This window comes from Trachypithecus francoisi, unplaced genomic scaffold (genome assembly GCF_009764315.1).
Source record: "Trachypithecus francoisi isolate TF-2019V2 unplaced genomic scaffold, Tfra_2.0 Lachesis_group2, whole genome shotgun sequence".
NCBI classification, from domain to species: domain Eukaryota; kingdom Metazoa; phylum Chordata; class Mammalia; order Primates; family Cercopithecidae; genus Trachypithecus; species Trachypithecus francoisi.
In genome coordinates, this window is record NW_022681465.1 from 23,449,309 (window position 1) to 23,465,625 (window position 16,317).

General features: G+C 47.7%; 2 protein-coding genes across 13 annotated transcripts in view; one reads left to right on the top strand and one right to left on the bottom strand.

Moving 5' to 3' along the window:
* The first annotated feature begins 1,364 nt into the window (after window positions 1-1,364).
* On the top strand, window positions 1,365-16,081 carry LOC117064819 (ATP-dependent 6-phosphofructokinase, platelet type-like). 11 transcript variants are annotated; one of them, XR_004429697.1, is made up of 6 exons: window positions 1,365-3,571; window positions 3,971-4,113; window positions 7,130-7,191; window positions 8,914-9,453; window positions 10,161-10,301; window positions 10,894-11,034. XR_004429697.1 is itself a non-coding variant. In XM_033178932.1 (5 exons), exons 1-4 carry the CDS (start codon window positions 3,304-3,306, stop codon window positions 10,285-10,287), a joined length of 600 nt encoding a protein of 199 aa, XP_033034823.1. In that variant the 5' UTR covers window positions 1,365-3,303; the 3' UTR covers window positions 10,288-10,301; window positions 15,944-16,081. The 11 variants fall into 11 exon arrangements, 9 of the variants coding, with proteins under 9 accessions (XP_033034823.1, XP_033034824.1, XP_033034818.1 ...); XM_033178932.1 differs by lacking the exons at window positions 8,914-9,453; window positions 10,894-11,034 and adding an exon at window positions 15,944-16,081; XM_033178933.1 differs by lacking the exons at window positions 8,914-9,453; window positions 10,894-11,034 and adding an exon at window positions 14,797-15,117.
* LOC117064820 (presequence protease, mitochondrial-like) overlaps window positions 12,140-16,317 on the bottom strand; it is a 31,321-nt gene continuing 27,143 nt past the window's right edge. Inside the window, exons 1-5 of one of the 2 annotated variants that reach the window (XM_033178936.1) lie at window positions 15,967-16,065; window positions 15,112-15,237; window positions 13,326-13,471; window positions 12,642-12,744; window positions 12,142-12,543 (exon numbers count right to left, since the gene is read on the bottom strand). In XM_033178936.1, coding sequence (XP_033034827.1) covers window positions 12,450-12,543; window positions 12,642-12,744; window positions 13,326-13,471; window positions 15,112-15,237; window positions 15,967-16,007 — 510 coding nt within the window. In that variant the 5' untranslated portion in view covers window positions 16,008-16,065 and the 3' untranslated portion in view covers window positions 12,142-12,449. Of the gene's footprint in view, window positions 12,544-12,641; window positions 12,745-13,325; window positions 13,472-15,111; window positions 15,238-15,966; window positions 16,066-16,317 lie in introns of those variants that run through there. The other variant, XM_033178935.1, reaches the window with a different exon arrangement.

Consider the following 16,317-nt stretch of genomic DNA (forward strand, 5'->3'; position numbering starts at 1 on the left):
AACTTATCAACCTTGATTGAAGCTGCTGGCTGGAGGTGGGGTTCACAAAGGTACAAAGAGAAGATCAAGGTAAACAAGAGAAATTTTCCAAAGATAGTTGAGGAGGAATTGAGAGAGTATTCTGAGAAGATTGTGGAATAGAAAGAACCAGGAATCCATCTTCCCACCACGACAATGATTACATTAGCAGAATCTGTGACATGTAACTATTTAGAAACTATGGTGTCTGTTGAAGGCTTGCAACTTCCAGGGGTAGAATTTAAAAGTAAATTAGAGTTATTTTTGGTCAGTGTCAGTTCTTAATACAGTAGCAGTTACCCATGCCCATCCCCAGCCCTGTGATACTCAGCTGTGTACGCATTCCAGGAGCAGCCTGTGGGACCCAGAGTGGGCAAAAAGCACCCTGTCTTCCAAGTACTGGGCATCTGTACACTGGTCATTGATTGCTGCTTCTGATCATAGAAGTGCAGACAAAGAGGCAGAGTGTCATGGATTTTGCACCTCCCCTCATTGGTTTAAGCCCCTTCCCTCCAGCTGAAGTGACTTCCAGGGGATTTAAAGGACTGGTGTCTCTCCTCCTTAACTTTTCTCTCTCTCTCTTTTTTTCTTTTGGGAGGCAGGCATTAAAGACTAGAATATCCAAAAACAATGGCATATATAAGGAAAATTAGAAAGTAACTATGCATGCCAAGGAAAAGACTAGGATCAGAAAAACCCTAGAAGACCTAAAGTGTACACCTCACATTGAACCTTGGCACAGAGAGAGCCTACAATTAAACAAACAAACGAAAAACCTAGGGAAGGGGTTTGATTTCCAGAGTTACCACATCTCCTGCTTACCTTGATCTCTATCTTTGTGAACCCCATCTCCAGCCAGCAGCCTCAACCAAGGTTAATATGTTGGATTTAGTGGCACATGTATATGAAGAAAAGGAAGATGGTTTTATAAAAAAAAAAATTTGAAAACAAGTGCCATTGGATTCAGATGTCCAGTTTTCAAAAAAAAATCACAAGGCATACAAAGAAACAGGAAAAAGGCTCATTCAAAGGGAAAAAATATTGGTAAACCTCAGAGTAGGGAGGAAAGAGAAAAAGTAAATAAAATATATCAACAGGAACTATGTCTGAAAAATATCTGATGGTAGATCTACTAGAAAAAGAGTTTAAAACAGCTACCTTAAGGATGCTCAGAGAAGTAAAGGAGAATGTAGAGAAAGTTGAGGAAACCATGTATGTACAAAATGGAAATAACAATAGACAGAAAATCAAAAAGAAGACAAAAACATTCTGAAGGTGAAAAAATACAGTAACTGAAATGAAAAAATCACTAGAAGGATTCAGAGGCAGTTTTCAACAGACATCCCAGCTGTCACTGCGTTTACACTCAGAGGAGCACACAGTTGGGGGTGTGGCTCAGGTGTCAGGGCTGCGCTGTTCCATGCACCCACAGTGGCAGCCTGGCGCGACCAGAACTCAGACACGCTCAGGCACAAATCAGCCTCTTGGGAGAGCTGCTTACCCGCAGAATTCTTTTGTCATTAAGCAGTTGATGTCATTCTTTGAATGAGTGACAGTAATTCCCCACCTCAGGGTGGGCTGCAGGGGAGATTCAGTTGGAAAAACAACCCATGAGGCTTTGTGCCTCTGGGAGTCCTGATGCCCCACCCACATTTTCCTTCCCATGCCCAGGATTGTCTAAGACAAAGGGCAAGTCTTAAAGCCTTATGGCGTCTTAAGTCTTAGATCACACTTAGAGAGAGACCCAGTACAGGTGGAACAGTGAAATCCTCAGAATTCTGCACTGGCCCTTCAAGAAGGCAGTTGTGGGCTCTTTGAATTCTTGACGGGTTTCTGTTCTCTGTCCTTCCTAAGCGCAAAGATGGAAATTCTTCCCATTGTCTGTTTCTCTCCCCATCTTGGCTTCTACACAATGCAAAGTGGCCCTCTAACTAGAGCCCGTGTTCACTTTTGAATACATCAACCAATTATTTTGGGAGGAAAAGAATCTGCCAAAGAAATGAAGTATAGGTTGGAATGGTTTAATCAAGCCTGTGTTTATTCAACAAAGTGTGCTTTTAAATTTCATCTGAAGTACTCAAGTGAAAATTTCCCAGTGGGTGTTAAACTTTGATGTATAGACTCTCATGTGGCTCCCAGTCTCAAGTCCACACCCCCACTTCATGCTTTTACTCTTGGCTGAGTCCCATGGAGGCCCATTAGGGAATCCTGCAGGATCAGCCCTTGACCAGGACGGATGGAAGGATGGATGGCTGGCTGGAGAATACTTTGCTTATGTCATTCAGAGACAAGCATTTCTTGAGCACCTGCTGTGGGGGCTCGGCCAGGTCCTGCTGATGGTGCAGTGGTGTGAGTCCAGCCCACAGTTCCTGCCCTTATGGAATTTGCAGGCTAGTGAGGACTACAAGTCAAATAACCACAAGGTAACTGCAGGGAGAGACACCGGGGTGATTTCTATGAAGAGAGGACATGGGGTGCCCCGAGAGCCCCTGACAGAGGGAACTTTGCCATCCTAGAAACCAGGTGGCATTTTCATGAGGAAATGACATTTTCCTCTGGGTCAGAGCTGAGGAAGGTGCCTGTGTGTGTCCCGTGGCCGCTGTGACCCTGACCACACACCTGGGGCTGGAAAATAATACTTACTCTCGCACAGCTCTGGAGGGCAGGAGCCATGGGCTGAGGCCACAGTGTTTGCTCCAGGAGAGTCCCTCGTGGCCCATTCAGGTGTCCAGAGCTGCGGGCCTTGCACACCTTGTTCCCTGGCACCGCCTCCTCCCATATGGGTGTGCAGCATCCTGCTCCAGGGCCTTCAGCTTCTGCACCCCTCATCTGCCGATGCAGGTGGTGGCACTTAGGGCCCACCTGGGTAGTCCTCAGGATTCACCTTTATCACCGCATGAGAGAACATTCTCAGGTTTCAGACATTAGGACCAGGATTCCTTTGGGGGCCGCTCTCCTGCCCACCACTGTGCCTGAAGGTGATGCACACAGCGTCCAGCATATCCAGAGGCCCCAGGAGGACCTGGGGTGGCTGGAGCTAGAGTGGGACCTGGTGTCAGAAGCAGGTGGGGCCGGGGATTCCCGAGAAAGGCTTGACGTGTACTTGAAGTGAGCAAAGGGTTTTGAATGACTGGATCAGATTAATGATTTTTATAGATGGGTCTCCAGTCTGTGTGAACAGATTGCAGGGTGCCGGGGTGGGAGCTAAGGCCCAGGCAGAGGCTTTGCAGAGTCCCAGGAGAGGGCGCTGCAGCCCGGACTGGTGTGTGGGTAGGAAGGCGGCCGATGCATTTCTCTGCTGTTTTTCTCCCCACTGAGCTTGGTTCCTCATGGAGGGCGGATGGCAGACATTTCGCTCTGGGACCTGATGCCTATGCATCAGAAAGACTTCCCCAGGTGCCTGGGTCTAAGAACCACCATCTGGCTTTGAGTAGAGTTTCTACAAACGTAACATTCACCGATGGATGGAAGCTGGCCACAGCTCTAAAATCACAGGGAGCTTTAGCAGAAGAAAATAGAAGATCACAGCTGTTCCCATGGACTAAGCTGGCAGGTGACAGCCCCCTAACTTCTCAGCTCACACCTAACGGTGTCTGTGTCTGGTGAAAGCTGCTTCAGCAGGGACAGTCAGAGAGCAGCGTGGAGTGAGCTGGCTTGTGGGGTCATCTTTTCAGTCTCCTCCTTTGGGGCCTGGGAGAAGGGAGCGGCAGATGGCCAGGCCCCCACCACAGGTCATCGAGGTCACCTCCAGGTGGCTGCCATGGTGGGGTGGGGTGGGGGCATGTTCACACCCACTCTGAGGGTACATCCCGGCTGCTGCACACCCTTCACCTCTGCGATGCTGGGACTGCATGCTCAGGCACAGTAGGGGGCCTTGCTGCACTCACTCATCGGGTAGCTCTGGGATGGTGGGTGCCCCCTGGGCTAGAGTGACTGTGACCACATCAAGCAGTCCGCCAGCGGAACCAAGTGGCGCGTGTTCATCATCAAGTCCATGGGCGGCTACTGTGGCTACCTGGCCAACATGGGGGGCTCATGGTTGGAGCCGATGCTGTATACATTTTCGAAGAGCCCTTCGACATCAGGGATCTGCAGGTATGTGACGGGGACTGGCCTTAGGGGACTGTCCCCTTGGGGTCCTGTCGGTGCTGTGGAGTGAAACATCGTGTCTAGGGTGGTTTGCTTTTCAAGGGGGCATGTAGACGGAGGTGCTACAGAACATGCCGTGCTTGATGCCCTTCGCATTGCCCAGGTGCCTCTCTCAAGTTTCAGGTAACAGCAGACGTGCCTGGTTGAGGACACCTTCTAGTCTCGTGTGTGAAACACAAGCTTGTTTTTTTGACGTAGTCTGTTGTGTAGTTAATGTTTTCTCACTTCTGTCACAAACGATTTGAGTGCCTCCGCTGACAGTCACCACCCACGTCTGTGACTGGCTCTGAAGCTTGCTGCAGCTTTTTTTTTTTTTTTTTTTGAGACGGAGTCACTCTGTCTCCCGGGCTGGAGTGCAGTGGCCGGATCTCAGCTCACTGCAAGCTCCACCTCCCAGGTTTACGCCATTCTCCTGCCTCAGCCTCCCGAGTAGCTGGGACTACAAATGCCCGCCACCTCGCCCGGCTAGGTTTTTGTATTTTTTAGTAGAGACGAGGTTTCGCCGTGTTAGCCAGGATGGTCTCGATCTCCTGACCTCGTGATCCACCCGTCTCGGCCTCCCAAAGTGCTGGGATTACAGGCTTGAGCCACCGCGCCCTGCCAGCTTCTTTTAAATCTTGAGGCCTCTAATGCTGCGTCTGCCTCTAAACTGACACAGACACGGCCGTGGTTTCTTGGCATCTGTGGCTCTTTTAAGGAAGGGTGTCACCGACCCCGGAGTCTGCCCCTGCTTCGACGGCACAGCAGAATCCAGGCCTGGACCCTGCAGTGTTCAAAGTTACTAAACTCTGGCCGGGCGCGGTGGCTCAAGCCTGTAATCCCAGCACTTTGGGAGGCCGAGACGGGCGGATCACGAGGTCAGGAGATCGAGACCATCCTGGCTAACACGGTGAAACCCCGTCTCTACTAAAAAAATACAAAAAATTAGCTGGGCGAGATGGCGGGCGCCTGTAGTCCCAGCTACTCGGGAGGCTGAGGCGAGAGAATGGCGTAAACCCAGGAGGCGGAGCTTGCAGTGAGCTGAGATCCGGCCACTGCACTCCAGCCTGGGCGACAGAGCGAGACTCCGTCTCAAAAAAAAAAAAAAAAAACAAAGTTACTAAACTCCATGCAGGATGACAGGCCTTGGTAGATAAAATGCAACTTGAACAATTGTGTTTAGTTAGTTATATAAATAAATATACAATATTATATATTGCTCTGCAACCCAGGCTGGAGTGCAGTGGCGCCATCTTGGCTCACTGCAACCTCCGATTCCCAGGTTCAAGCAATTCTCCTGCCTCAGATTCCCGAGTAGTTGGTAATACAAGTGCATGCCACCATGCCCAGATAATTTTTGTATTTTTAATAGAGATGGGGTTTCACCATGTTGGTCAGGCTGGTCTCGAACTCCTGATCTCGTGAACTGCCCATCTTGGCCTTCCAAAGTGCTGGGATTACAGGCATGAGCCACCGTGCCCAGCACCATTGTCTTTTAAAAGGTTAGGATGTTACTTGTTTCTGAGCCAAATAGATCAAGTAAAAAGGGCCTTGGTGTTGTCACTAATTATGTGACATGTGAATCACGAATTTCTTCACTGTGTGAAATTAAATACTTGTGGAGTCATTCACTGCATCGCGATGTTTCTGTCAGCGGTGGGTCCCATAAGATGATACTGGAGCTGCCCCAAATAGGTGCACTGTTATTTATCTTTTATAGAAAGATTATATATATTAAATATATATTATATACATATATATATATTTTACTGTGCTTTTCTACATCTAGGTATATTTAGATACACAATTCCCTGCAGTATTCAACAGTCCCAGACATTCAGGTTTGTAGCCAGGAACAGCAGGTGTGTGGCAGGCCCTACCTCCTGGGTTTGTGAGAGTTAACTGTAGGATGTTTGCACAAGGCTCAAGTCACCTAGCAATGCATTTCTCAGAACATATCCCTCTGTTATGTGACTCATGACTGTATTTCAGAAAGCTGTCCAAAGATCCTGCCTCACCAGCATTCAACCTGGCAAGACTTTAAGAAGAGAAATTATGATTTGTTGTTGTTGTTGAGATGGAGTCTCGCTCTGTCACCCAGGCTGGAGTACAGTGGCACAATCTCAGCTCACTGCAACTTCAGCCTCCTGGGTTCAAGTGATTCTCCTGCCTCAGCCTCCCAAGTAGGTGGGACTACAGCACCCGCCACCATGCCCGGCTAATTTTTGTATTTTTAGTAGAGACGGTGTTTCACCATGTTGGCCAGGCTGGTCTCAAACTCCTGACCTCAGGCAATCTACCCGCCTTGGCCTCCTAAAGACCTGGGATTACAGGCGTGAGCGACTGCACCCAGCCTCCTACTTTGTGAAATTCTGCCACCGTGCCCAGTGACAGATTGATTAGATGTAAAAAATCTCCATTTTCTTAGGATGAGTCATTAGAGAATTACCTCCCTCTTGTAATCCTCCCAAGATGATCTGATATAGGATGTTACTCTTTTCTAAGACAATCTGTTCCTTAAGAAATCTGTGTGTGAATGAGAGTCTACAAAATTCTTTGGTCAGACACTATTCATCAGGTCGTCACAGGAGATTCCATAGAAAGGCCACAGGTCACTCTTTTCCTCTGAGAGCACCGAGAGAACATCGTCATGAAAATAAATAAGGAGCAATAGAGCCATGAATGAGCACTAGGCCAGTCACGGAATTATCGTCTTCAGAGGGACCGTGTTGATTCCGGAAGGCGTTTCGAGTGGCCCCCGTGAGGGCTGCTCACTGTGCCCTGCGCTCGGCATTCATCGCTGCAGACGTGCTCTTCCCACCTAGGGGAGGCTCCTCGAGACCCGAGCGGTGAGAGCTTGCAGCCTCCTTGGCCATGCTCGCCGCCACCATGCATGGTTGGCACTTCCCGCCCTGCAGGGCCTGGCACACAGTAGGTGCTTAGCAGAAGCTTATTGTCTGATTAACAAAATGCTCTTTTCCAGTCCAGTGTGGAGCACCTGACGGAGAAAATGAAGACCACCATCCAGAGGGGCCTTGTGCTCAGGTGAGTGAGACCAAGGCTGATCTTACGGTCACCGTCACACTGCGGTTCTTAGATTCTGGTCTGTGACTTTGGGCTGGATGAGTGGTAATTTCTTTGCCGCTGGAGTCACTACACACTGAGCAGATGCAGAAGAGAGTCATGGTGCATTGCTCTAAAGAACTTGCCCGCATTTAGACAACCAAAATTTTTGCTTTATAGTCTTACTCTTTTAGATATCTCACAATAATTTCTCTAATTAGCATCTGATATTTATGAAGGAAGAAGGAAATAGTCATCCCTCTTAGCCTCAGGGAATGTGTCCAAAGACTCCAGTGGGTGCCTGAAACTGGGGAGAGTACCCGCCCCCTGTATACATGAGGGGGGTGGGTACGGATAACCATCTGATAACCAAGGCGGCTACTGAGTGACTCGGGGCAGTCTCCACAGCATGGAGACTTTAGGGCACAGGGATGATTCGCATTCTGGGTGGGACAGAGCAAGACAGCACGAGATTTCATCACTCCCTGTTAGCTGGGCTTAGGTGAAATCAACATCCTGTGTCGGTTTATTGTGTCGCATTTTGTGTTGCATATGTTGTCACTATACAACAAAACAATCTGGAGTATACGCATACACCCAGTTAGCTGGGAGACTTTTTTTGTTTTGAGACAGAGCCTTGCTCTGTTGCCCAGGCTGGAGTGCAGTGGCGCAATCTTGGCTCACTGCAACCTCTACCTCTTCCAGGTTCAAGAGATTCTCCTGCCTCAGCCTTCTGAGTAGATGGGAGTACCGATGTCCACCACCATGCCCAACTAATTTTTGTATTTTCAATAGAGATGGAGTTTCACCGCGTTGGCCAGGCTGGTCTCAAACTCCTGACCTCAGGTGATTTGCCCACCTTAGCCTCCCAAAATGATGGGATTACAGGCATGATCCCCACCGTGCCCAGCCAAAACATTTAAACTTTTAAGTCATGCCAGACATCACCAGCTTTAGGATTCTTTTGTTGGTGAGGTTTGAGTAATGGGGATTTTTAGGGAACTGTCAGCTTTCACGAAAACAGTGACAACCCCATTACTTGGAAATGCTTATTCAAATTAAACACTTCATCAAGTTAAAAACTGGAGCTTCCTAAGATTTAAAATGAATTAGCAGACATGTAATATACTTGACACTCACCCCCAAATCAGAATGACCTGGAATGAGCTGCATGCAGGCACATGTGTGTTGTGACCTGAGCCTGGGACATAGCGGTCCAGCATTCCTAACTCGCACACACTCCTTCCTCACCACCTCCTATTCTTTATACTTTTAAACCAGAGCCCATGAATTTATTCCAGAGAGCTGATGAATCCCCTGAAATGATGATGAAATAGTGAGCGTATGTGTGATTTTGTTAAAGAATCCACAACGGTTATCAGATTCTTAAAGCTGTGACACATCCCCACCCTAGATGAGTTTATGAAATCCTGATTGAAGATTTTAAAATATTGGAGACTGTTAGCTGACTCGTTCCATTTATTAAAATCCTCCTCTTACTGGGCAGGGGGAACACTTGACACTTTTGCTTAACAGGCTGAGTTCAGGCTACAGGAAACACAGATTTTGTTTTGTTCTGTTCCAGCTATCCGTAAAGACCTGGAAATAAAAACGTGAATTCTGTGAAATAGAAATCATCATTTCTATTGAACAGCAAAGTGTTACTGTATAACTGATATTTCATATGACTCTAACCACCAACGGGGTGGGGCACCCTCTCCATTTGATAGAAACTTTGGAACCAAAATCTCTGCCAGAGCTGTGGAGTGGATTACTGCAAAACTCAAGGAGGCCCAGTGCAGAGATAAGGGGTTCGGGGAGGGAGGCTGTCTGCCTTGGTGAAAATGCTGTCCTATCGGGGAGAAGTAGGGTGCTGGTTCCTTCTTCAGTTCAGGACTGAGCTGCGTGTGATGTTCTAACTCCTGCTGGTCTCTGAGCATTGCTATTTAACCAGCCTTGGATTTCTGGGATAAGGTCAGCTTGGGCGTGGGTGACATGTTCTCTTTTATCACTGCTAGATTCAACCTGAAGTTCTTTTCTGCAGGCTTTTTGCTCTGGAGATCCTGAGCGTCAGCCCGCAGTTTCCCTCACAGTTTAAGTGGGGCCTTCTATTTTTTGGATGTTTGTTAGGACAACCTCCTTGTGACTCCATCCATCAGAACTTCCAGTTTTGAGGAAGATTTGGCTGCTGAATGAATTGTTCATGTTTGTAGAACTATGCATGTTTTTCCTTAAATCAGTTTTGTAAGTTACATATTCTAACAGATCTTTAGATAAACTGAAAAGTTTTAAAAAAACATGACATTTTGTATGATACTCTTGTTAATGGTTCCAACGTGGCTGGTCCCCACTCATTCCTGAGTGGCTATTTGTGCCAGCATCTTTCTCGCCCACCCCCCCGGCCCCCAGCTTTCTTCAGTCATACCAGATGTGTGCTTTTATTAAGGCAAACCATTATCACTGCCAATGTCTGACTTAGAAGAATGACAGTCTACAAAAAACAGTGATGTGAATAGTTTCAATCGGTTTGTCTTTTTGAAGAACTGACTGATTCTCTCTACATCAATTTTCTTTTGCTAATTTAGCTATGGATGTTTCTTACACCTCAGTGTGTGTATTCGTGAGCATCAATTTCTTAAGGTAATTTCCCTATTCCACTATTTAGTGAAAAATTCTCTCCACTGAGAGGAAAAACAAAAGCTGCTTTCCAGGAAACCATCAGGGTGATCCTACAAGAGCAGAGCTGCACAAGCCCAGGCCGGGGTGCTGGCCACACTGCGTGGTTGTTGGCTGTTCTCGGCCATTCTTGTCCGTTCGCGGCCTCCCTGGGGCTTCCAGGCCAGGTTCAGCATGGTTGCCAGGAATCTCACTTCTCATATCGCCCCATGATTCTGCTCTCCCACCTGCCCATGTGACAGGGTGTTGTTAATCTTTTTTAAAATCTTTTATAGGAAAAAATTGACCACTGATGATTCCATTTGTGTGCTGGGAATAAGCAACAGAAATGTTATTTTTCAACCTGTGGCAGAGCTGAAGAAGCAAACAGATTTTGAGTACATCGGAGTTTTATTGCCTTAGCAAACCCAGCCAATGTGAGTACAGGACAGGGGAATGGCCATTGCTGTTGCTTTTGGCAACTCATTCAGGGGTTTGAAGAACTAGCTTTTCTGAAGCTCAGTTAAAAAATACTAGGTCTTGGCCAGGCACGGTGGCTCACACCTATAATCCCAGCACTTTGGGAGGCCTAGGTGGGTGGATCACAAGGTCAAGAGAATCAAGACCAGCCTGGCCCACATGGTGAAACCCCGTCTCTACCAAAAATACAAAAATTAGCTGGGCGTGGTGGTATACACCTGTAGTCCCAGCTACTCAGGAGGCTGAAGCAGGAGAAATCGCTTGAACCCGGGAGGCAGAGGTTGCAGTGAGCTGAGATTGCACCAGTGCTCTCCAGCCTGGGGACAGAGCGAGACTCTGTCTCAAAAGAACAACAATAAGAAACCACCACTAGGTGTTTGGGAAGAATGTTTAGAAATATAAAAACAATGGTTTCATTTGACCCTGAAATTGGCTTTCTCATCTAGTTGATTCAGCCGACCCTACAAATCCCGTGTTTCTGGCAAGACCACTCACTGTGCTGGCCGTGGCATCTCCCAGCCTCACTGCTGTCCCCCCTTCCCTCCACAGGCACAGGATTCCCAAAGAACAGTGGTGGCTCAAGCTGCGGCCCCTCATGAAGATCTTGGCCAAGTACAAGGCCAGCTACGACGTGTCGGACTCAGGCCAGCTAGAGCACGTGCAGCCCTGGAGCGTCTGACCCAGTCCTGCCTGCATGTGCCTGCAACCTAGACTCACCGTGGACCATCTATTTTTGTAACACTTATTTATCAGCACTTTATGAAAGTATTATTGACATTAATACCTAACCAGCAAGCACCTGTCACCGCCCATGTGCCCCACCAGCTCCAGTGCATGCTGTCTGTGGACTGTGTCTCATGCTTTCAGATGTGTGTATTAAATGTTTGCCTACAACAGCAACAGTCCTCTGTTTTAGTTTTTTAAGTAGGAGATTAAAACCTCAATCTATGGGTGGCTACTAATGGTTTTCTCAGCACTTTTGTGGGCAAAGATTATAAAAATATTTTTAGTAGGGATCACTGAACTATGCACAAGTCATAAAAGGAGAAAAAAGCCAGTTGTTTACATAGGCCAAAGGGAACGCCGTGTTTATTGCCATGTGTCAGTTTCCATCCACAGCAGCAGGCCAGGACCCTGGGCCTCGACCCCAGGTTCCTGCTCTCCTTAGAAAGTAAAAGAGAACACATGAACCTTATCTACTAGGCATCTTGATTGCAATCCTAGCTGCATGTTAAAACCACCAAGGTAGGGGTTCGAAAAATCTGATAGCCAGTTTCTCATCCAGTCCAAGCCACGGTCCTCACTGGGACCTAATTTGGAATTCTCTGATGGCTCTTGCCAGAATAGACATGGGTGCTGGGGTGACAGCCCTGCCACCCTCACGGGCCCCCCTCTTGTAGGGACAGCGTTTCTGCCTCTTAGCTCTAGTCTGCAAGAGACCACACTGTGCCTCAGAAGTGGGTGTGGAGAGCTGTATTGGGGGAGAGGAGACCCCAAAAACAAGCTGTTTGGGAAATCAGAGTCCAACGGCCAAGAAGAGCTGGCGTGGAGGCTTTCCTTTCTGGCTCTGTAAAGACAAAGTGAGCGCTTACTCACCTCAGCCCACCTGCTTCTCAGGACTGCTTCCATCCAGCCGCCCCGTTGAACTTCCATCTGTTAGGAGGACGCTCCCACAGGGCCTCAGTGTGATCGAGTTTCATGAATCAGCACAGGCAGACATGGGACACCTTTGTGTACCTTTTCATTTTACTTCTTTTAGTAAAGGTCCTAAATGCTACTTAAAATAATGACTCAAGTAGACGTTAAGTCAGAGTTGCCCTTTATTTTTAGATTCTTAAATAAATATTCTAGAACTAATGAGGTAAAACGAGCCTTTCTGTCAGTAGAAAGTGAAAATTCTATGTGGTGCATCTTTGGCATTTTGTGCATGACTATTTCAATGAACGTCTTCCTGGTCACTCAAGATTGACTTGCCAGTCAGTGGCAACACCTTAAGAATGACACAATATTCTTGGAAAAAGCAGTAGCATTTCTGACTTTTCATATTCAGCTCTAGAGGCCTATTGTCTCAGGGGCTTCTGCACAGTCGGGGGCACCAGGGCTGCTCATCTGATGATCCAGGATGGGTCCTTGGCGATTTTGGGGTTCTCAGGTCCGAGTATGGCCAGGCCATGCATGCTCTTCCCAGTGCCGAGGTACCTGAGAGGAAGGCAGGTGAGGTCAGCCAGGACTGGCTTCTGCGTCAGTGCCGTTAAGGCCTCCAATCCCAGATGCTGTCTCCCCCGCTCCCCACTCACCTATCGCTCACGGCCAGGAGCTTGTCGTGGCTGACGGTGAAGAGCTGCTCCCTGTGGGCCTGCTTCATCTCATCCGAGAGGCCGTACAAGAAGTGGTCCATTCCTAGAAGACAAACCACAGGCACGGTGGGGCTGCTGCCCAGGAGCTCGCACAGTGGGCTGTACACTTGTGTCCCGGAGGGGACAGGTGCATCTCACTGTTATTTCACGTACGTGTTTCAACCACAGGGACGTGTCTAACAGCCCAGAGATCACACCCTGACCTCCAGCTCCCACGAGCCACGCTGACTCCTACCAAGGCCTGCTTCTGCAGCGTGGACGCAGTCAGGGCCGTGTGAGGCTGATAATGCTGTGAGCAAAAGTGGCTCTACAGAGTAACGTGGCCAGGCCAGGGCCATGCCCACGTCGTTCTTCTACCCTAATGAGCCCAGACACTGCCGTGGGTTGGCCCCACTGGGCCTCAGGTCAGTAAAACTGAAATGACAGGATACACTCTTCTCGCCCGGATGTCGGGAAGCATATTTCCAAGGCCAATGTTTAGGGTGTCAGACGTGGAAATCGTATCACAGGCAAGGACGGAGGCGCCAGAAGCTGGTGCTCCTGCCTGTGCATGAGGGGAACTGGGAAAACAGCAATGTCATCTGAGGCTATGGACTGAGATTCTCACTGTTATACTCATAATACCTTTGTCTGAAGGAGCGACAGGAGCATCTACGGTAGAGAAGACAGAAAGTTTGGCTTCGTCGATGTCTTGCTGCGTGAATTTTCCAGACTTTGCCCAGTAAACAGCCTTCCCACAAGATTGGAGCGTCTCTATTGTATTTGGGTCCCTAGGAAACCCACAGAAATAAACAGGCAAGCATTTTACCAATGGACAAGTTTATGACAAACATGTGACTTAACAGTTCAACATCTTCTATGGGTTAACAGCTCTATTTTACACCTGATCTAGTCCAAACAGCCCACTGACAAATTGCTCAATTACTCTCAGTGGAAATTTAAATCCCATCACATAAGACTTTCAACACGTTCTCCCTCTTAGACAAGGTCTGTCTGCATAATGTCCTCCACAGATTATGTAAATACACCTCTCTGTGACCTCATCAGGAGAGGAAAGATGTGGAGGGTGGGGGCAGGTCAAGATGACAAGGAAATTACAGAAGACTCACATGGAAAAATTAAGCAAACAAAGGTTTTCCTTTAATCTCCCTTAATTCCTGTACTACACCCAGGGTAGTACAGGAATCTGCCTGAGGGGCCGATCCAGACTTCCCTTTGTGTAAATGGAAAGAGCCCAGCCCTCCCTTCACCCTGACTCAGAGCTGCAGAGGGGCTGTGAGCTGCTTCACCATCCTTGTCTAGAAGAGTGGCTTCCAGCACAGCAAGGGGGGAGAACTCAGCAGGGTGGCAACAGCTACCGACTTCTCTACCTACATGCCTGCCTACCTACCTACCTACGTAATCTATCTCTGCATCCACGAGACATGGTCTCACTCTGTCGCCCAGGTTGGCGTGTGGTGGCGCAATCTGCTCACTGCAGCTTCAACCTCCCTAGGCTCAAGGGATCCTCCCGCCTTAGCCTCCTGTAGCTAGGACCATAGGCACTTGCCACCATGCCTGGCCAGCTCCTTCTTAAAAAGTGTCAGAATACAGGTTCTCTTGGTCAGCAAAGCCATAGACAATCAAGAATTCATTGTTTTAGAGTAACGGTGTTATGTTTATGAAAGCTAACAGAACTGCATGCACATCAGGCACCTCCGACTGAAATGAGCTAAGAATCCTCTCAGGCTGTATCTCAGCCCCTCACCTGGGGCCTGTGTTCCAGGTCCCCTAGAGCAGGGTTGCAACCTCAGACAGCCACTATGGATACTGTGTTTTTCTCCTATGCCTATGAAAAAGTATAGATTAGGTGCAGCAAGATATTAACAAAATACAACAACTACACTAATAAAAGTTACACTAAGTAAAACAAGCATTCTGTGAACAGAAGCTCTTGGATACCCACAGTGTATCTGATGACCTAGACGGCTACTGAGTGACCAACAGGCAGGTACCATAGACAGCGTCAGCTTTCATCCCACTGCTTAGAAGAATGGTATACAATTTAAAACTTTGGAAGTGTTTATGTCTGGAATTCTCCATTTAATATTTTCAGACCGAGGGTGACTGTGGGTAATAAACCGTGGAAAGCAAAACCACGGATGGAGGCACTATTGTGTTCTGCCAAAATATGCTGGCTTAAGGCAGGGTTTACTGAAGGCAGAATGCTTCCCGTTTAGGCTGCTGCCCCCAATCCTTGCACCAGAAAGGACATTGCTGGCTGTGGCTAAGTGCTCGAGAAGTGAAAAGCAGCACACAGAACAACTTTTGTCTAAAGTTCACTGCAGTAGAAGAAAATGACACTGATAATCATGAGTAGAAGACTAAAACACCGTGTGCGTCTCAATGTGTGAACTAGAGCAAAGCTCACCTGTAAGAGTAAAGGGTGAAAACCCCACTGTGGCTGAGTTTTGCACCTCCACCATAAGTGCCACCTTTTTCTCGAATTTCTGTATGCAGGAATTTAGCAGTCATCAAATGTGCAAGGATTTTAAGACTGAAATGAATGATTAAAAAATGCAAGTTAAAAACACCATGGCTGATAAAAAAGCATAGACAATGAAGGAATTATTGGATTAAGTGAAAATGAAAATAAAATCAAGTTGTACAAGAATGCCACATAAATTATGGTCCCATTTTTTTGGTCTTGTTTTTTAAGAGATGGGGTCCTGCTCTGTCACCAGGCTGGAGTGCATAAGTGCAATCACAGCTCACTGCAGCCTTGAACTCCTGGGCTCAAGGGATCCTCCCACCACAGTCTCCCGAGTAGCTGGGCCTACAGGTGCATGCCACCATGCCTGACTATTTTTACAGTTTTTGTAGAGGCAGGGTCTAGTTTTGTTGCCCAGGCTGGTCTTAAACACCTGGCTTCAAGCGATCCTCCTGCCTTCAAAGTGCTGGGCTTACAGGCATGAGATTTTCTTTTTAATTAACAAAAACTAAAAAGCACAAGGAAGCACAATTTTCAAGCAGTTGGCTTGGATTACAGGGTTGAAGCAGTGGTGGTGGGGAGGGAATCTAACACTTCCAGCACCACACTGCTTAACTTGTTCCAATGCATATGTGGCATTTTAAAAATCTGATGAAGTAGAAAGAGGTTATTTCTATTGTAAAGGCAAGTGTGCAAATGAACATTTATTTAAATGTCTCCATCAGAATATGGAAAAAAAGGAAACTGAAGTCAAACTCTTTGAGTTTTATAGGAATCCCTTAAGAAAACACACACTCTCCGATAAAGCACATTTCCAGGAACGGGGCTGATTTCATCTGCCTTCCACTGCGAACGGTGACATCACATTCTAGATGATTCTAGAACACATCCACCTACGACAGAAGGCAGGGCAGACAATGATGGTAGCATCTGCAGCAAAGACACAGGCTCCTTAAAGACACCCGTGGCAAGATCAGCCCCAGGTCACCACTTCCACAGATGTGCCATTTCCTAAAGCAGATGAAGGGAGTCAAATAGGCCAGGTGGGAAATCAAGGAAGGAGTGGGAGTGTTCCCAGGGACTGTGCTGGGAGAAGTCACGACCATCTCGTGTGGGCCCTCCAGGAGAAACCCAGCGCCACTCGGG

What these genes read in the sequence shown, in the direction of transcription:
- LOC117064819 (XM_033178926.1), top strand. Translation starts at nt 3,304, where the DNA reads ATGCATTTCTCTGCTGTTTTTCTCCCCACTGAGCTTGGTTCCTCATGG. An exon ending in CCCATGGACTAAGCTGGCAG is followed by an intron (nt 3,572 to 3,970) that starts GTGACAGCCCCC and finishes CACATCAAGCAG; the next exon opens with TCCGCCAGCGGAACCAAGTG. An exon ending in CAGAGGGGCCTTGTGCTCAG is followed by an intron (nt 7,192 to 9,897) that starts GTGAGTGAGACC and finishes CTCCACTGAGAG; the next exon opens with GAAAAACAAAAGCTGCTTTC.